Source organism: Eptesicus fuscus, chromosome 7 (genome assembly GCF_027574615.1).
Source record: "Eptesicus fuscus isolate TK198812 chromosome 7, DD_ASM_mEF_20220401, whole genome shotgun sequence".
Taxonomy (NCBI): domain Eukaryota; kingdom Metazoa; phylum Chordata; class Mammalia; order Chiroptera; family Vespertilionidae; genus Eptesicus; species Eptesicus fuscus.
This window is the reverse complement of record NC_072479.1, coordinates 39,786,191-39,807,629: the sequence shown is the minus strand read 5'-3', so window position 1 is coordinate 39,807,629 and position 21,439 is coordinate 39,786,191. Positions and strand designations below refer to the sequence as shown.

Genomic DNA, 21,439 nt, shown 5'->3' with positions numbered 1-21,439 from the left:
CAAGTTACTTGTACATTTCTGTCAAAAAAAAAGGGCACATTGGTAATGTCATCATTGTTCCTGGAACTGATTTAATTTGTTCTTTATTCTGTTACTTTCTTGTTACAGCTTGGTAGTTAGTGCCAGGCTACTTACTAGTAGTAGGAGGGAATGCACCGGTTGCTGGGAGAAATATATAACAATTTTCACTATCATTACCAAATTATTTTCTACATTACTCTCTCTTCCCACCTATTTGTTGTAATTATTTTTCTCTTATATCATAAGATTGGTGTTTATTGAAGGAATAATATATGTCAAGTACTCAGCACAGAACCTGATGGGTAGTAAGTGCTTCAGAAATCATAGTAAGTGATTATTACCTCCAAATGAGTCACAGCAAAACATCACAGAAACCCATAAATATGAGCACTGTCCCCACGCAGGGCAGATGTGCAGGGCCTGTCTGCAGCTATTAGCCTGCTCTTCCCACACAGGCTGCCTGTGAGAGGCTCCCAGGGAGGGGCAGGCTCACCTGTGGCTCCTCTCCATCCACAGGGAGCTGAGGGGAGAGCTGTGCTCAGAGGCGCCAAGCTTCCAGCTCCAGTTTGCACTCATTAAAAACCTTCTTCTGATGCCAGTCAGGGCACATGGCATCATGGGGCAAACTTGTTAGCCTTCATCACAGCCTCGCAGTTCACCTTTGTCACCGGGATCTCATCTAGAGACCAGTGTACCCCTCCCTTCGTGAGTTCACTCTCCAATCCTCCCTGACAAACCCCAGACCTTGCCGCTCTGACTTCCCAATTTAAGAGTCTGTCATCTCAACCATGGCACTTAGGAGCTGCCAGTTTCTTAACTCTTCTGTGCCTCCGTTTCCTGTGTAAAATGGGCCGGTAATAGTATTTACACTTTAGGATTGTTGAGGGGACTAAAGAAGTTTTCCCAAGAAAAGCACTTAGAATAGTGGTAGTCACATAGTACATGCTCAATAAAACTAACTGTTATGACTCTGGTTTGCCTCCACTGCTGCTGAAGCAAACTCCCTGTAGCTTAGTCTTATTTTCTGACTGTTTCCTTCCCTTCAGCCTATGAGGTGGACCTGACTGGCCCGAGACTTCTCCCTCATTTTTTGAGTATCTGAGGGCCTGGGTGGAGGCAGAGTAAATACTCTCTTGCCTTTATCCCTTTTTGCTGTTTCCAAAGAACTATCCTTTCTATTAAAATACCTCCAGCCCCTCTGAAGTTCTTGTTCTAACCATTTCCCCCACTTTCTGTCTTGCTCCTGTACCTGCCATTCCTCAGATTAATACAGATCACATGCCTCCTCTGCTTAGAACTCCTCTTGACACATTGTCACAATTCTTAAGACAGGCTTTCAATTTAAAGAAGAAACTTACATTTTGATCATCAATACAAATATTTTCAATGTCATTTATGCTGTGGTAATCAACATATTCAGTTTCCTCTTATTTGTATTTAAGTTTAGAGATCTTGCCTGATACTTTATTTGTTTGTCAATTAATATTATTTATTTTCAAATTTTATTCTTATTGTTGACACTATTACAGATATCCTCCCCCCCCCCCACCCACACACACACATGCACCCCTGCCCTCCTTTGCCCACCTCCATCCAGCCCCCACCCCTCCTCCCTCTGGCCATCACCACCCATTGTCTGTATCTATGGGCTATGCATATATGTTCTTTGGCTAATCTCTTCACTTTCTTTCATCCAGTCCCCCTCCCACTACCTCCCCTTTGCCAGCTGTCAGTCTGTTCCATGCATCCATGTCTCCGATTCTATATTGTTTGCCAGTTTATTTTGTTCATTAGTTTTAATATTGAAACACTCAGTCACCAACCCCTTTACCATAGCTCCTGAAGCTGTCTGTACATGATTTGATACTTGTCCACCACTTCCTCCTATTTCTTAAATAACCCATTCCCCTTTAGAGTGTTCACATTCAGGGTTGCTTAGATCTGTATAGCATCCTATTGCCCAAGGCTTTCTCATAGCTGGCTCCTTCCTATCATTAAAGTCTGAGCTGAAATGTCATCTGCTTAGAGAGGAGGTTCTTGCTTTTACAATCTAAGACAATCCCTCCCCAGTTCCTATCACACTTTATTAGGATTTCAGATTATGTTGGTCATTTGTTTACTTATTTTTTATTTTCTAGCTCACCTCATTCCCCCTGCCGCCACAATAAAGTGTCAGCTGCATGATCAAATTCATCACTGAATCTCGTCTTTGGGATGGCTCCTGGAATATAATGTATTTTTTCTTTAATGAAAAAGGAATTCTTTTAAACTTTTGCTGAACTTAAACAATGGTTCCTTTTTTCAAAGGATCTTAGCTATTTCTTTGGCCCAACCCCTCATTATAGAAGCTTGGAGAGAGTCAGGTGGGGGCATCTTAAAAGCCCTTAGCTCCTTCAGTCAGCTGCCATTTCTCTGAATTGCTTCTGCCTCTGGAAGGCGATGCTTCAGTGCGTCCTGTGATGCCGCTCACTGCCTCTGGAGGAAGGGTTTCCCATCTTTGGCCATCTCGGTCTGTTGGAGGGTCTTCCGCATCTATCAACCCTAATTTTCATCCATTGGTCTTGATTTGTTCCTTGTAGGACCATAAGACACAAGTCTTTTTCTCTGCTACATTCTAGGTCTTCAAATATTTGAAGACAACTGTGACCAGTTTTTTCCTCCTGAGTCCTTTCTTCTACAGGTTTAAATGTGTGTGTGTGTGTTCTTTGATTATTTTATTTTTGTTCTTCTCTGAATGCATTTATATAAAAAAACAACTAGTGTTATCCAAGTAGTCAAGTAAATCAATAGTCTTACCACAACACATTTTAAGATCACCAAATCAATTGAAGAATGAATTCCAGTTATGATAATCATAGTTGAATACATTTCATTTTAAGTATACATTTGATTTTAGCATTTTAGCTGATACCCATTCATTTTGCTAATGCAGTGGTTTGGTGACCTCGTGACTCCTGTGTGGTGGGAAGATGTGTGGCTGAAGGAAGGTTTTGCTCACTACTTTGAATTTGTTGGTACAGACTACCTCTACCCCGGCTGGAACATGGTAAGTGTACTTTCCATTCATTGTTTACTAGTACAACTCCCAGTGAAAGGTTGCTGCTACACTGAGCCTTTTTTTTTTTTTTATCATTAAAGGTAACTTAAATTACTTACTGATGCATGGAAAAAATTAGATGTCTAATCAAGATGCCCAATAAAGTAACCAAAATTTTAAATTTGTATTTTGTAATTTTAAATTTGTAATTTGTTACATTAAAATAGTATTACCAAAGAGTTATCTTTTAATTATTAGAACTACACGAAATTTGGTTGGTTAATATGTTGATTTCAAAATGCTACAACTTTTCTCAGTATAAATGTTTAGGTTTATTGCAGTATTTTATGACAAAGACAAACTATCCTTTAAACAGACAATGTAACAGTAATTAATAAGTAACATTTTAAGTGTATAGAACATTTCAATATATAGAAAAATGAGAACTTAATATTTTTTCAATGTGATGAAACACAGAACTAAGCTAAAGTTGTTGATGTATTACTGTTGTAGAAGTACTTTAGGAATAACTGAATTAATAAGAGGTGATTAAGTTTATGAGAAGTTGTGCACATTACACCTTACTCTAGGAACATACCTGCATATGTGAACAGGAAGTGGGATTCATTGTCGCTTAACCAGTGAGCACTCTAGGGGGAAAAAAGTGGAGAGAGGGTGTGATTTTTATACATCTTTCAATGTAAACTATTCATTTTCTGTAAGCTTCCATTAGTCAACAGTGACTATGTTATTAGTAAATGGAACCAAGAATATATGTTGTTTTGGAACTCAAATTTTGTGAGTGTTTATAAAAGTTGCAGAAGGTCAAATTTTACTTATGAAACAGCATAGGTGATAATATATAGGGGTGGGAAAAAGTTGGTTTACAGTTGTGAGCAGGCGAAACACAGAGTTTATTGTTGTATTATTATTTACTCTTGTATTATATATTTTTCCATATGAACAACTGCAGTCCTACTTTTGTCCACCCCTGTGTATTTATTTTATACTAGAGGCCTGGTGCACAAATTTGTGCATGGGTGGGGTCCTTCTGGGTGGCCTGCAGGGATCGGGCTGAAACCCACCACAGTCCAAAGCAGTCTGCAGCTCCTACCTGCTGCTCCCCCTCATCCCAGCCCCACTGCGCCTTCCATGGGCTCGCGTCCAATCAGTACCTATCAGGAGAGGCTCGCGCTGCTGTAGCAGCTCTTGCCAGCTATGAGCCCTGCTTCTGGTGCCCTCCCAAGGGGAGTGGCCTGCAGGATTGGGCTGAAACCAGCTCTCCGACATACCCTGAGGGGTCCCTGATTGCAAGGGGGTGCAGGCCAGGCTGAGGGGCTCCACTGATGTACGATTGTGCTGGGAAGGGGGACCATGGGAGGGCTCCAGGGTGTGTCCTGCCCATCTCACTCAGTCCCAATCTGCCAGACCCCAGCAGCAAGCTAACCTACTGGTTGGAGCATCAGCCCCCTGGTGGTCAGTGCACGTTATAGTGACTGGTCAACCAGTTGACTGTCTGCCCTCTGGTGGTCAGTGCATGTCATAGTGAGTGGTTGAGCAGCCTTAGCATATCATTAGCATATTACGCTTTGATTGGTTGTTTGGTTGTTCTGCCGTCTGGTCTATTTGCATTACCCTTTTATTATGTATGATCACTTTTTTGATTTGTAAATTATTTATAGTAAGTGATTTTCTAATTATCTGTCATGATTACAAGCATGATTTGAAGAATATGTAAATCAAGGTGAAATATGAATATGTCTGTAAGTCATGATATAACTTCTCTACCATAAATTCAACCAGGTCTGCTGAGTAAATCATGTGATCTGACATAGCTCATAGAAAAAAAATGGTACAATGGCATATACAATAATTATATGTTTTAATTAGCTTCATACAGTTTTCTCCATATTTTATAAAGGCAACATGGTTTACTTGAACAAACTATGAGATAATTTTACTTAGCCTTATGTATCTAGGTATATATGTATATGTGATATAGTTTTAAAAATCTTAATTGAACTGTTGTATCATTGTTTTAAATTAATTTAAAATGCCTCTAAAGAACTTCAAAGAAAAATTACCAATACTATGTAATATTAATTATTTAAGTATCCTTTCACAAATGTAAAATTGAAACTTAATGTATAAGGATATTGAAACATTTCCAAAAGTATCTTTTGGTTTTAGATGACTTTCTGCCAACTTTCTTTAAAATTTAATTTTCATTATGCTGTGGATTATTACTGAGCTATAATTTCATTATGCTTTAATATTAAAACATGTCCTTATTACAAATGACATGTTACTCATATAGGTAAGCTACCCCCCTCCCCGGCTCATACAGCTACCTATGATAAAATCCTTCCTATTAATCATTATGAAAAATACTGCTTGGATTAAAAAGTCATCAAAAGAATTATACATGGCATGAAAACTGACAGCTTTCATTGGTTTCATCATAGCAATATATCCTAAGTTCCAATGTCCTTAGACTGGATTTTTTCTTTGAATAATTTTTTTAATATTCCTTCATCATTTTTATCGGTTAAGTTACAAATGTAGGCCTTCTGGAGAACATTTTTGTAAGCAGTATTGAGAATGAGCACATCTGACATTTTGTTCTTTTTTAAAATATATATTTTTATTGATTTCAGAAAAGAAGGGAGAGGGAGAGTAATAGAAACATCAATGATGAGAGTGAATCATTGATCGGCTGCCTCCTGCACGCCCCACACTGAGGATTGAGCCAGCGACATGGGCATGTGCCCTGACTGGAAATTGGACTGTGACCTCCTGGTTCATAGGTTGATGCTCAACCACAGAGCCACACTGGCCGGGTTGAAACTTTGCTCATAATAGACTACAGAGCATGGACTGGAAGTATAAAAACCATGGGGTGGTCAAATATAAGATGTTATTTTTTGTAAATCTAAATTTTGTAATTAAGAAATGGCAATTAATGATGACACAAGTCCAGTGACACAGAAGGGTCACCCTATCAAACTAAGAAATGGAAGATTAAACTCCACCACAATTAATTAGGCGATGGGGAGGAGGAACAGGTCTTCTTATGATGCCTGTTTATGTTCAGTTATAAAGATTACACATACTTCTGACCTTTGATTGCTTTTGTGTTTTAGTAGCTTTCTTTATTTAGTTTGTAGAATACCTCAATAGCCTCAATTTAAAAAGCTTATAAGCTGAAACTCTTAAATAAATTGTTCCTCCATATATCATTAAATCTTCTTTGCAAACAAAATCTTAAGAGTAAGTTAGCAATATAAATAAAAGAGGATTTTGAGTGACTTTAAGGCTGTGCCAGCACTATTTTTCATATTGGCATCAGCAAAAGAGTGAAAGAAATACTAGGAAGAGCAAGAGTGATGGCCTTGTCAGCAGTGACTAATACTGTTGTGATATGCACAAAAGCTTTCCGAGGCAGGCATGACTTGTGCTTCGCTAGAGCTAAGCCTAAAATAGGGAAACCAGAAGTCAGGCTCATGTCAGGAGTAGAGAAATGCAGGAAGCTGACCTCTTTTGCTTTACCATTTTATAGATATGGGCCTTTACAAGTAGTGTGATGTAAGGTCAGGGGAATGGATTGGAAAGAAGATATTCAAATACTAGATAAGGCACTTCTCTGACTCATCATTCAAAAAATGGGGCAGTTGTACTGGCTTAGCAAGCCCATATAATTTTTGTGAAGATAAAATAACTTGCTAGGTCTTTGAAATGTATGAAGCAGTACACGGGTGTGAGCAGGGATGGTGACCTGGAAAATGAATGCTCCATTAGAAAGGTGCATTGATTTTATGTATAGATGCCCTAATATTTCCAACTCCAGTCGCCTATTTTGACACTCTAGATTTATAACAATTATATATAGATTACAAAATAATTACTATAATCTTTGTATCTACGCTCAGTCTCATCGAATCAATTCTTATCTATACGGGCAATGTAGACTATTCTATAAGAACAGTGGCCTTGTATAATGTTTCATTAATCAAACAGTGTCAAGATCATCAGAAGCAATTCTTCAGCTCAGGGCTAAGGATATATTTCACGGGGCAAGTAGTCTTTTGCTTGATGTTATTTTATCAAAGTTGGCTGTTAGTGACAACATTATTGGATGGATCAAGTTGCTGTATGTTATTGATGGTAGTCATAGTCAATCTTACTGTGTTTGCTCAAAAGGAAGAAAAGGAGACTCATGAAACAGTCACTACACTTTAATAATTCTTGATCATTTTAAATGGAAAACATGTATGATAAAGTTTTAATACAGGAAAAGGATATATACTAAATGATACTATACAGAAGTCCTTATTTTATAGACCTGGTGCTGAGGCAGGCAAACTCATATGCCCTGTGCATATTGCTTATGTTTTCATTATAATTTGTAGGTGTGTTCTTTGGTTTCCTGAATATAGTATTGTAAAGATGTACTGCTTTAATGAGAATGACTAAACATTAGTGTATGTTCTTTTATTAAATTAATTGGGATGCTATGGAGCTTCACACAGCAATAACTTTATATGCTAATAAAGTCTGCAGACTGGAAATTTTTCCTAAATTTTCATGAGGACACATATGTGAACATAAAGATAACTATTAACTGAGAATTATGCAACTAAACTTGATCATGCTAAATACTAGGGATATCTTAAAGTACATTGCCCCAAACCTTGATAAATGTTCTCAATTTTCTCTATCATGGGCAAATAGAAAAAACAAAAATTCAGTATCATTTTAATATACTGCAACAAAAATTATCTGCAAAATGTAATAGGCATTGCAATAAATTGATCTTTACTTTTAAAATTGTTTTATTTTTATTCAAAGAGAAGTTGAGAAAATTATTGTGAATTGAAATAGGAACAGTAGTTTCTCCCTATCTGAGGGGAATATGTTCCAAAATCCCCAGTGGATGCCTGAAACAGTGGCTACTACCAAACCCTATACAGACTATGTTTTTCTATGTATATATACATACCTGCGATAAAGTTTAATTTATAAATTAGACACAGTGAGATATTAACAATAATACTATTCATAAAATAGGACAATTATCCTATTTAATAATAGACAAATATGCAAATTGACCATACCTCTGACACACCCACAAGCCACACCCACAAGCCACGCCCACCATCCAATCAGAGCGAGTATGCAAATTAACCCAAACCAAGATGGCTACAGCCACAGAGAGCAAGGTTTCCCAGGTAACAGAGGAAGCCAAGCTTTCCATAGCCGTTGCAGGCCTAAGCCTCCACTGAAGCTACAAAATTTCAATTATAGAAGGTAAACAAATTCAAACAAATGGCGGCAGAATGGAGCTTGAGAGAGCAGGCCAGGGTTGCCGCCGGCAACAGGGGAAGCAAAGCTTTCCACACACCCTGGCCTGGCCCACCCGCTTAAGGCAACAAAGTTTCAATTATAACCCCAACACAAATGGCTGCCGGCCAGCCTCAGAGGGAGCCCCAGGCTTGGCTCTGCTCCAGGCTACAAAGTTTCAATTGTAGAAGGAAAATAAATTCCAGATACCAGGGCCTCCAGCTTGCGTTGCCAGGGGGCATGGCCCGCCTGCAAACCACCACAGGCCCCTCGCTCAGGCCGCCCCACGCCCCAAGGGAACCCCACCCTGATCAGGGACACCCTTCAGGGCAAACCAGCTGGCCCCCACCCCTGTACCAGGCCTCTATCCTATCTAATAAAAGAGTACTATGCAGATTGATCATCACTGCAACACACAATATAGCTGCCCCCATGTGATCAAAGATCCTGCCCCCATGTGGACACAAGATGGCCACCACAAGATGGCCATCAATATCAAGAGTTCAGTTGGGAGGCACCCAGCCTGCAAGGGAGGGCAGTTGAGAAGGACCAGGCCTGCAAGGGAGGGCAGTTGGAGGTGGTCAACCCTGCAGGAGAGGGCAGTTAGGAGTAACCAGGCCGGCAGAGGAGGAAAGTTGGGGGCAAACAGGCTGGCAGCAGAGTGGTTAGGGGGTGATCAGGCTGGCAGGCAGAAGCGGTTAGGGGCAATCAGGAAGGCAGGCAGGCAAGCAGTTGGGAGCCAGCAGTCCTGGATTGTGAGAGGGATGTCCGACTGCCCGTTTACGCCCGATCCCAGGGATCGGGCCTAAACGGGCAGTCGGACATCCCTTGAGGGGTCCCAGATTGGAGAGGGTACAGGCTGGGCTGAGGGACAACCCCCCTCCGTGCATGAATTTCGTGCACCGGGCCTCTAGTAACGATATATAAAAGGCTAATATGCAAAGTGTCCCCTTGGGAGTTCGACCGGGAGACCGGGAGTTTGATCACTTGCTGTGACATGTGCTGCTCACCAGGGGGTGGCATGGAATGAAGGAAGGCCCCAGCCAGCAGCTGGCATCCAGCAGCTGGGGAAGGAAGGCCCTGTTAGCAGCCGGAAGGCCCCAATCACTGGCTAGGCCTAGGGACCCTACCAGTGCATGAATTTCGTGCACAGGGCCTCTAGTACTACAATAAAAGTATATGAATATGGTCTCTATTTCTCCTTCCTCCTCTCTCTCTCTCAACTATCTGATAACTGAGATGGCTACTAAGTGACTGACAGATGGGTAGTATATACAGTGTGGATACACTGGACAAAAGAATGATTCATGTCTTGGGTGGGATGGAATGGGACAGCATGAGATTTCATTATGTTACTTAGAGAAACGTGCAATTTAAAACTTATACTTATGAATTGCTTATTTCTGGAACTTTCTGTTTAATATTTTCTGACCTTTTTGACTGGGAGTGGTTGACTGCAAGTAACTGAAATCATGGTAAAATGAAACCACAGATAAGGGGAGATACTGTATAGGGCTAACTGAGTTCAATGTTTATTTTTGCTTAGAGTTTAAATGTAAAAATGCACTGCTTAATCATTCTAAACAAAAATACTCTAGTATTCAGAAAAGTGGAGAGAATAATCTTGGTTTTAGTAAATATTTTACTTGTTAAGCTGTTCTTTTCCCAAGTCCACCTTTGATTTAATGTCTACAGGAAAAAAAGTGCTTTCACATGCTTTTTAACTAGTTAATATATGTTTCAATAATAGTTGGTATATTAGTACTATTGCTTATAATTCATCAATATCAAGATATATTTGCCCAGTTAATATATGGAGTCAGAGAAAGATAGTTTGGGAATTAAATATTCATTTTAGAATCTTACCTTATGAATACTAAATACTATATATATATTTATATAATTTTTCATATAGTTGTGTTTTTTTTTTATTATGATCAAAATCCACATATAATATTTTACTCCTAAGGTTTCAGTAAATTAGAAGGTGATCCAGTTGTTTTCAACTGGCCAGGTTATATTTTATTCTCAAATGACTGACACATATTGAACATAAAAAATTTAAAGGCTTCTTATGGCCAGTCCCAAGCGTCTGTGGTCTTTTTGATCCTGCTCAGTAGCTTAAAAGTGACATTTACTTTGAAAGACTAGAAGGGAAGTAGGAGTGCCTGCTTGGGTCTCCTGGGGGGTCACAGTCTTCAAAACGGACATCTCTGTGCTTTCCCTCACCCTTCCCTTCTGCCCCCCCACCCACACACAAGCTATTTTTTTCTGCTAAAAACATAGACTTGTTTTTAAAGAGTAGAAAAATATTTTTCTCATTTAAGAGTAACTGGGGAGCTAGAGCCTTGTCTTCTGGGGGAAAGGGTTGCTTTTCCTTTAATGTTAGTGGTCAGAGTAGTTTGAGGCATTGGGAGAAAATAGATCTATAGGAAGACAAAGACTACACAGAGCAAGAGAGAGCTAGAATGAGGACAGCAGCTGATGCCATTAGAAGAAGGGGTTTTAGTTCAATAGTTTTACATATCTGAAGTCCGAGTAACTGTGGGATGAGTTTTAATGTGTCAACACCCATTGCATCAGGGATTAGACTGACACTCAACAGTGTACAAATTACAGTTACCCCACAGAATCTTAGTGTTAACAAGCAGGCCACAGACGTGGATTCTAACTGATGGTGACTGAAGAGATATTACAAGTTTCTAGCAAGGACTAACGGTTAAAACGGGAACTGCACCTGTTACACTAACGTTAAAATACCTCTCACTGATGTAATAACAGATTGTGTTTACATTTTCTCTCTTTTGGGGACTAATTCTGCACTTAAAAAAAAATATCTCAGTTGTTCTGGTAGCTCTGTTAAGGCAATCTATAAGAAAAAAGAAAGGAATAAGGCTGGATAATCATGTGTTAATGGTTGAAGTACAATAATTGATTTAGAAGTTTCATAGCACAAATATATTTTGGATGATAAAAATACTATTGAATAATAGATACTGCATTCATAGTTTGTTTACTCTTGTAGTTCTTTTATAAGAATGGAGACGTTGGCTTCACAGCTCTTTGGGAAATGGAAGCTCTTGAAGAGCTTAAATGTTATCAAGGTGTGTTATGTCCCAGGAATTGTGAATCTGTTTTACTTGATGTCTTAAATGGAAGACTAAACTAGCTTTTATTAAATAAGGTTAGAAAGGGAAAAAAAACAAACATAATTCATTGATATTTATGTATTTCATGGAAGTTTCCATATATATTCAGGTATGTGTCTGGGAGGTTTCTAAATCACATTGCCTCATTTTTTTTTTTTTCTTTATGATTTTAAAAAATTTCAAACAAAGCTGCAAATTCAAATTTCATGTATGTTCTTAAAAGATAATTTTTTTTAAAAAAACCTCAAAGTAATTTAGTTCAGAAAGCTGTGAAGTGTTTTGGGTGTGTATATTTTATACTTAAAGATAAAAGATAGCCAAAACCAGTTTGGCTTAGTGGATAGAGTATCAGCCTGCGGACTGAAAGGTCCCAGGTTCGATTCCGGTCAAGGGCAAGTACTTTGGTTGTGGGCACATCCCCAGTAGGGGGCGTGCAGGAGGCAGCTGATTGATGTTTCTCTCTCATCGATGTTTCTAACTTTCTATCTCTCTCCCTTCCTCTCTGTAAAAAATCAATAAAATATATATATTTTTTAAAAAGATAAAAGATAAATGAGCATTCCCTTTGGGATAAAGTATTTTTTCCAAAAACTGTGTTCAGGTTTGCAAGATGTCAAGGTCTTTCTATATTTATTTACAAATTTCAAAAGCAACCAATACATTAATAGGATTAAACACTTTCTAAGAAAATAAAAACTATTACTGAACTTGGAGCCTAACAATAATGCAAGGGCGTCCTTTTTCATATGAATCACAAGTAAGAGCATTTTGAAAGCAACGATATTTAAACTTTTTAAAATTGTCAGATGTCACTTGATAAATAAAAAAATTGGTAAAGCCAAAAATTTATTACAAATTGATGCATATTCTGTTAGACATCATTGGCAATAGCAGATCCTACCACTGTTTAGTCTGTCTCTTTTACCACCCCTGGTAAAAGTCTTTATTTTCCTACAGTATGTGAATGGTTTAACATCTAATATTATTAGCCTTTTCCCAAATATGTTAAAAAAATTTGCTTTGCAAAACCTCTAACATGAACACACCAAAAGTGAAAGCTGGGGACTAAGTGGGTCACCAGAGAATACTTTATTAATTTTTAAATTATTAATCACCCTTAAACAGGCAGCTATCTGTTTTAAAAGACATTAGAACACAGCTCATTTCTAAGCAAGGAGTGACTGTCTCAGCCCAGAGCACTTTATGGGACTTTTTTCCTCCTTTCATCAAGGTTACTTTAACACTGTTCAGATGCTACTAAACATAGCTGTCAAGAAAGTAGTTAACTTTAAGGGATACAAATAAAAAAATGCAAAAGAGCTTCCTGTGAAGAGAACGCTAGAGATAGACAGAGAGATAGAGAGAGAGAGAAAGAGAAAGAGAGGAGAGGAAGAGAGAGAGAGAGAGAGAGAGAGAGAGAGAGAGAGAGAGAGAGAGAGAGAGAAGAAGATAATGTGAGGTTGAGTTTGATAAGAATTTTACCTCAATTACTCCAATAACACTTGTAATAATAAAGACTTAAGTAGCATTTACTGTGTGCCATTAAACACTTACTAGTACATCTATGTATTCTCTGTTTTATTTTCATTGGAAAATACAGACTTTGATACTTTGATATCTAGCAACAAATGTATACTTTTATCAGGCTAATGCTATTTGATGAACTGACTGTTTAAATAATAAATACATGAGTTAAAGTACAAAATGTGTTATTTAATAAATTTCACGCATCAAGTTAATATTTTTGTTATAGTATTAGCCATTTGAATTATTATTTACTTCACAAATTAAAATGACATGAAATGAATTAACCACTTGGTAACCATGTTAATAAATTTTGAGAGGTGATTAGCTTATCCTTGGAATCCTAGACCTGAAGGCTATAAGAAAGTTTCCATTAGCATTTGAACAGACATTTAATCTGTTTAAGATGATTTTTCAGTATGCATTTAAAATACTCTGAATTACATTTTATCTCTGAATTACATTTTATCAATCAAATACTATAATGCTTAATTAGTTTATTATTAGCGTGCCTGCAAAATAGAGATTCCTTGTGATGGATGTGAGAAACAAGTGTGTGAATATCAAAATGATTGGCAAATTTAATATTATTGAAATGTCTTGTCAGCTAGTCAAAAAATTAAGCACAGAGATAGAAGAAAAAATTCCATCTGCCAAAGGAGAGACAGGGTTATTGATAAGATGGAAAAACTGTTCCCTCTCAGGAGCTTAAAATCTATGAAGAATTTCCTGAAGTGACATGTACAAGAGTGGGAATGAGTTCCTTATGTAACAAAGGACAGGAAGTAGCTATCTCCCGCTAAACAATAGGCTTCCTCAAGCTAGGGGCTGTTTATTTCACCATTATTTGTCAGCATTTTGACCAGAACATAGCATCTATAAAGTGTTCAATAATAAAAGTCTGGCCAAAAGTTAAAAAAAATTTTGAAATGAAGGTCACCAGATCATTTATGATAAATCAAAACAGTTTCTATGTCTCTATTAGGAACTCATTTATTTAATTACAAAGTATATTGAAATTAAAAATATATGAAACTACATTGGATCAATGTTTGAAGAAAAATAGAGGGAAAGGAGTCAAGAAATTCTAAAAAATAAAGGGAAGCCAAATAATATGAGCATTTGAAGAAGGCTATATGAACGCCCATGGCATGTGGTGATTGTTCACAGAGATTTGGGGGCTGCTAGAATTAGAATGAGCTGTGTAATTAGACAACCTGTTCATAATTATTATTGAGTCTGACATTATTTGAAATACATTTATAATTGTTTCTTAAGACCCTGGAATAACATAATTAATAAAAATGTGAGTGACTAATTGATGTTAACTATGCCAATGAATATTTCTATGCCTTGAAGCATCTTGAGTAGGTCTGCAGAAGGTTCATAATTTGGTTGTGTGAAATGCAGTACATTTTGTGTTTGATCTTAGCATTTTCCCTCAGCTGTGTTACATCTTGGATAATATGAGACATGGCACATTTAACTTGGATGTCCCTAACAAAACATAAGGCAGCTAAAGGATGTAGTCATTGAAGAGGCTAACAGCTTAGCCCACTCTCTCTGCGCTAGACATGTTTGAGAGTATGGCAGTTCATAAAAACCTGTGCAGGGAGTTATTTGGGGTTATGAGAGGAGTAAAAAAAAATCATCCAAGATTCTCTTATAGAAATATAATTGCTTTTTTAGTTTGTACATTGAATAAGTCATCTTAGAACATTTGTGGCTTGGCAGTGGGTGAAATGTGCCGATAGTAAAAGGAATAACTTACAGAACACATTTCAGTTACTCATTGTAAGCTGGTGTAAAATCACAGAGTAATATTATATCACTAGGGATCTGCCTGGATTATGGTGTCCATGTACTACTTTCTGTAAAATGTTATGTAAATAAACACAGAGGTACTGATTTCATTGTAGTCATTAATGGTGACTATTTAAAAAATATTCCTCAATGTGTACTATATATATGTGCATTTACACAAGTTTGACTTTACTATAAATGGACTGCATTAATAAGCATTACATGAAAATGATTAATGTCTTACACATGTGCATTTTAAACATGAGATTTTGATATGTTAATTCTTAAAGTACATTATTTTACGAAAACATTTATTTTCACTAGCTCTTTAATTTTTTAAAATTTATCAGCATGATTTTGCTTTCTGTGAAATGTTAACAATTCAACTAAATAATGACAATATTCCACAGGTCTAACCAGCTGATTTCCAACTGAGTAAAGATTAAAATATCTTTGGACATTTAAAAAATTTACAAAAGTCGGATGACAATAGAAAATTATAGAGTACAATTCTTTTGACATTTTAGGAGACTTGAAATCCAAATGATTTCTAATTTATAAATATGACATTATGTAATGTGTTTACAAAAGATGATACTTGCAAAGTTACTGAGATGTAATACCTCATAAAAAGACAACTGATGAATATGTCCCCCAAGTGTGTTTGTATTTCTTCGAATTCTTGATTGTATTCCTCTGCTTAAAACTTGGTCGTGATTTGAATAAGACATGAAGAATATAGGTAAAAAGCCAAATCATGCAATGGTAGGCAGTCCATATCCCTTGTTCTAGCCTTGTGTAAGCAAGGGCTTCAGATTAGTAATAATTCATGTGGCATTCTGTTTAACCTGTGGCTCTTTAAATGACTTTATCTTGTGGTAGTATAGATTCCTAACGAGGTAAAACATAAATTACATATATCTTTTGTCTTCTATTTGGATCAATTGAGGTTGAATCCGCATGGTCATAGACACTGGAAGCAATTTTTACCTATGCATTTACCTCTGCTGTCTACTTCCCTAGTACTTTGTTAATGTTTCTAATACTTCAGCTGTCAAATAGTATTATCTTCTCTATCATAATGGGAGTTACTTGAGGCAGGAATTGTGTCTCAATTGTGTTAGATTCCCAACCTCTAACACAAGACATATATATGAAACAGTCAATAAACATGTATGGAAGTAGACTACATTATTTGAATATCTTTTTGACTCTAAAGATTAGAAAGTGCCTTTATCTTCATTCAAGAGGATATTGTGATCTTAAAAACTGGAATAAGACATTGCTTTACATAAACAAGTGAAAATATTTAAAAATGAAATATTTGTATCTATTTGGATTTATATATATGTGTGCATCTAATATTTATATCTATGTCTATGTCTATGTCTGTGTCTATGTCTATGTCTATGTCTATTCTATGTCTATGTTCTATGTCTATGTCTATGTCTATGTCTATATCTATATATCTTTGTATATGTTTGTCTATATCTATATTTAACTCATACATTTTGGAATTCTAAAGTAAATATCCTGTTTGATCACCATTGGTCATCCCCAAATTGACTAAATTTTTGAGAAATAATTGGTGCAATGTTTTGTGATCACAAAGATAAGGCCCATATTGTGTGCTATCTGTGCATGATTACGCAGTATTGTCCTACTTTTGTTTCCAGTGGCTTCTCATTCTGGCTCACTTTTTACTATTCATAGTTACCTCTCTAAATGTAGGTCTGATGATGTCACTTCTTAATTCTAGCTTCCTCACTTGTCATAGAGGATCCTTGATCATTTTATTCTTGTCTACATGTCTCTGCTAATCATTAATCATTTACCTCATTATACTCACCTTCTGCCACACAAACTTCTGCTCTCCCTAACAGGTCAGGCTGTTTCAGACCTCCATGAGTTTTTCCAGACATTTCTTTCTGTCCAAAATGCCCCTTTGTGCTGTATACCTCCAGAAAACTCACATCATCCTTAAAGATTCAACTCAAATGATCAGTTCAGGAGTTTTTCCTGCTTTGTCCTAGGCAGAACAAATCACAGCCTTCTGTGTAGTCACACTGTGTCTTGAACCTACTTCCATTTTTAAGTACAGCAGGTGGTGTTTTAATACTTGTTTTTATCTTTGTCTCTTCTTTTACACTACGAAATCGTTAGAAGTCAGATTCATGTCTTTGTGTCTCTTCATTCCCAGAACAAGGTACACCATCTTGGATATAGCAGGTGTTCAATAAATATTTGTGGAACAAATTCTCTTATCTAATCTTCACAACCACATATGTTTACAAATGAGGATGCTAAGGTCTAAAACGAGTGAGTAACCTGCTCCATGTCACAGGGAATGGCAGATATTTTTCTTCCAGCCTAGGGCTCTTTGCAGCAGTGAGCCTGTTTCTTCTCCGGGGAATACCAAAAGAGCCATTTACGTTCAGATCCATTCTCCTAAAAATGTGAATTTGTGACAGCACGGATGGACCTGGAGAGTATTATGTTGAGTGGAATAAGACTGTCAGAGAAAGACAAATACTATATGATTTCACTTATATCTTGAATCGAATTAACAAAATAAACAAACAAATAAAAAATATTTGCCCTGAGAATTTTTTTTTTTCTCTTTTAATGCCTATGAGCACTTTTCCACTGCTTGAATTGGCTCAGGCTTGGCACTCATCTTCCTTGCCTGGTTTGATGTATCTGACTTTCTTTGATCTCAGTTCAGATTATTCTGATTTTGTTCTTTCTTTTCTGGTGACAGAGTCAAAGTGTCTGCCTCGTATTTCTCTGCTAAGATTAGTCAGTCTTCTAATAGGAACTTCCTGACAGCCCTACCTCTCAATAGTACTTCCTGCTTTCCCACTCTTCACCTTGACTATGGCCAGGTCAGGCATATTCAGTTAAAACCCTTCAGACCCTGATGGTCAGGCAGCCATTTTCAGACATCAAGGAATGTAATTTCTCAGGTGAATCTAATGCCACGATAAGAATTCTTAATAACTTCCTTTACATACCAGGTATATTGCTAAATGCCAATATATGAAATACTAAAATTATAAGAAATAATAAAAAAGAGTGAATTCTGAGACTTCACTTAAAACTAAAATTTATTGTCAAAAGTTGGTTAGCACTTGGTTCCTTATCTTTGACCCAGGTTTTTGCTTGTAAAGCATATTGCTTTTGGATGTTCATTGTCACATTCCTTGCAATGTCTAAAGCTGATCTTTTTTGCTTGCCCACCAAACCAAACTTTTTCACTTCTCTGTCAATAGCCAGCTCCATTAAAAAAAATTCCATCAAGTCCAGAAGCCATGTGGTTATCTCTTAGTACTTCCTCTCCATCATCCACTAAGGCGACCAAGGCATCAAAGCATCAATGGCAGTTGATTTTTCATTCAAAACATACGGATCCAACAGTCCTTCGGCAGCAGCTTGTTTTAATACATCAGCACCAAATCCCCGCTTAGTGCAAGTGCCACTTTCTGTCTCCCATTTCAACATACAAGTCACCCCGTATACCGCAGATAACTTAATTTCCCCAAGACACTACTTTTATTAGGTCATTATGTCTGCTCCTGCCTATTTATTAGGAACAAACTCTGCAACCTGAGAACTGAGGATTCAAACAGAGTGGCTTTTATTCATGTTTCCTCTGACTGCATTTGCCCTTTTTATTTAGCTGCTTCTCCCCTTCATCTGAGTAACCCTTCATCCTTCAACAACCCACTTTAATGTCACTTAGTCTATGAAGCCTTTTCTGAACTAATTAATCATTTCGCCCTCTGTGTTTTATAGCATCCATCATACAGTTAGCTTTTTATCTGTCATTCTCTTGTACTTTCTCTTTCACTTTTAAGGTTAGGGACTAGGCTTTAGTCATATATTTATTCCCTAAACACAGTACAATATCTGCTTTAAAGTATGAGTTTAATACAAATTGGTTGAGTGAATGTATGAATGATAAATTAATAAAATAATAGTGGCTATTTTTCCATGTGTTATTCTTAACTGTGTGCATTTGTTCCAATTTTGTTTACTTTTCTGAAAAGCTTCCATTATTCTCCAAAAATTAAACTTAATATATTTTTGAAGAATAGTTCAATGTGATATTATATGCTCAACATTATTAGAACTGTTTAAATGTAGGCATGTATTTAACAATTCCAAGGAGTCTATATTAGAGTGGTAGGGTTTATTGTTACTAAGAGTAAATTTGTAAATAGATGCTCCATTTTACCTTACTGTGCTACTTTTTGAAAGTAGAAGAATAGTGCACAGTGTCCTTAAAATATGAAGTAGAATAAAAACTAACTGTTGAATGTGCACCCTAAGTATGTTATTCCCTATACACACACACACAATCACAGATCAGATCAAAAGCTACCTTTCCATTAATAATTTTTAAAAATATATTTTGTTGATTTTTTACAGAGAGGAAGGGAGAGAGAGAGAGAGAGTTAGAAACAATGATGAGAGAGAAACATCAGTCAGCTGCCTCCTGCACACCCCCTACTGGGGATGTGCCCGCAACCAAGGTACATGCCCTTGACCGGAATTGAACCTGGGACCCTTGAGTCCACAGGCCGATGCTCTATCCACTGAGCCAAACTGGCTAGGGCTCCATAAATAATTTTATTACTTTTATACTAGAGGCCCAGTGCATGGATTCATGCATGGATGGGGTGCGGCTGGTCCAGCCCCAATCAGGGTGGATTGAGGCTGGGCCTGTCAGGAGGAGGAGATGGCGGGAGGTTGGCTGGCCGGCCCGCACCAATCAGGGCCTGATCAAGATTGGGCCTGCTGGGGGAAGGGGCCACTGGCGATTGGCTGGCAGGCCCTGCCCCTAAATCGGGTTGGGGGACTGATTGGGGCAGGGCTGGCCATGGGGAGGGGCCATGGGTGGTTGGCTGGCTGGCCCTGCCCCTGATGGGGTGGGGGACCGATTTGGGATGGGACTGGGTGGGGGAGGGGCTGCAGGAGGTTGGAGCGCCAGCCCTGCCCCCTATTGGGGTGGGGGATGAGATCAGGGGCTGGCCTATCGTGGTGGGGCATGCTGATTGGGGGTGGGGCTGGGCAGGAGGAAGGCAGGGGGCATTTGGCTGGTGGCCAGCTCTTGATGGGGGTGGGAGAGTCTGATCAGGGGCAGGCAGGCAGAGGGGAGGGGCCTCGAGGTTGGCCGGCCGGCCCCACCCCCTGATCGGCAGGTTTGCTGGCCACAGTGAGTGTCATAGCAACCGGTCGTTATGGTCATTATGGCTGGTATGGTCGCTGGCTTTTTATATATATATAGATATTTGTTATATATATGTATATATATATGTTTATTTATATATCTACAAAATAATAATTATATTATTTCCCTCAAAATTCTTTAGCATTTCTAGTCTGTAAGAGGAAATTATGATTTTGTTTGCTGTGGCTAATTATTTTATTTTATCTCATCTCACATTATAGACACAATTTACTTAACTTTATTTTTAAACTTTCATAGTCTCAGGTCCACAGTAGGCAATGGATCAGTACTTAGTAGTTTTTGCTGTTATTATTGTTATTGATGATAATGAAGAGGAGGAGGGTCCCAGCCAGGGACTGACAGGCTAAGATCATTTATTGTGATGCAGGACCTTATAAAAAATTAGCACCTTCTCTCCTGGATGCCCTTTGTACTAGTACATTTGTTAAATTTGGTTTGCCTCTGGCTAGAATTTTCTTTTTTCCTTCTCAATTTAAGGTATTCTCTTCTCTTCTTAGTTTTGTGAGTGCTCTTCTGACAGGCTTTCCCTCCTCTCCTCTCTTTCCCTCTTAATGCTTTTTTCCCCCTCAATTACACAATATCATCTCTCCAACAATGTAGAACATTATATATATTATATGTATATATTATATATGTTATATATATTTGCTAATTGATGTAACACTACTAAATTTAGACACTGCTTCTTGAAATTCTACTTACTAGGCAAGGGTTTGTTTTTCTCCAGATGTGTGAAGTGACATATCACATATAACTTACATTTGCTTAAACAAGAAAGTTTCATTTTTGAATTTACCTAAGATTTTATTTTTGTAATTATAAATCCAATTACTTTATACCACTTAAGTATTACATACATAAAACCATTATATGTTTACTAAATTTTAATATTGATCAATATATATTTATTGTTGCTAACTTAATAATTAGGATTAAATAAAGCATCACTTTAAGTTCATTTTACACTGTGTTTTTTTATGAGATATATGAGTGACATAATGCTATGGGCAATCACTATTTGAAGACTTGAATATGTTATCTTCTCAATGAAAATCACCTCTTCAATTAGTACTTCTTATAAAAAAATGTTTATTGGTTAAGTTGAAATATAATTATACATCATGATTCCTGCCATGAATTCCAACATCAAATAATTTTAATGTGTATTTTGAAATTGAGTCACAAGATTGCATGCTTGCTTAAAAGTAGCACTAACATTTTTATTTTGGAAATACATGATTTTCTCTTATAATTTTGCTTTCTAATGCACTTAAAATGAGCAATGTAGACACCAGCCTTTTTGTTCTTAAA

The 21,439-nt window shown here is 37.4% G+C and overlaps 1 protein-coding gene across 1 annotated transcript in view; it reads left to right on the top strand.

Moving 5' to 3' along the window:
- Positions 1–21,439, top strand: part of TRHDE (thyrotropin releasing hormone degrading enzyme) — a 366,112-nt gene that overhangs the window by 188,665 nt on the left and 156,008 nt on the right. Inside the window, exon 5 of the mRNA XM_008155542.3 lies at positions 2,954–3,067. Within this exon, the coding sequence (XP_008153764.3) occupies positions 2,954–3,067 (114 nt within the window). The remainder of the gene's footprint in view (positions 1–2,953; positions 3,068–21,439) is intronic.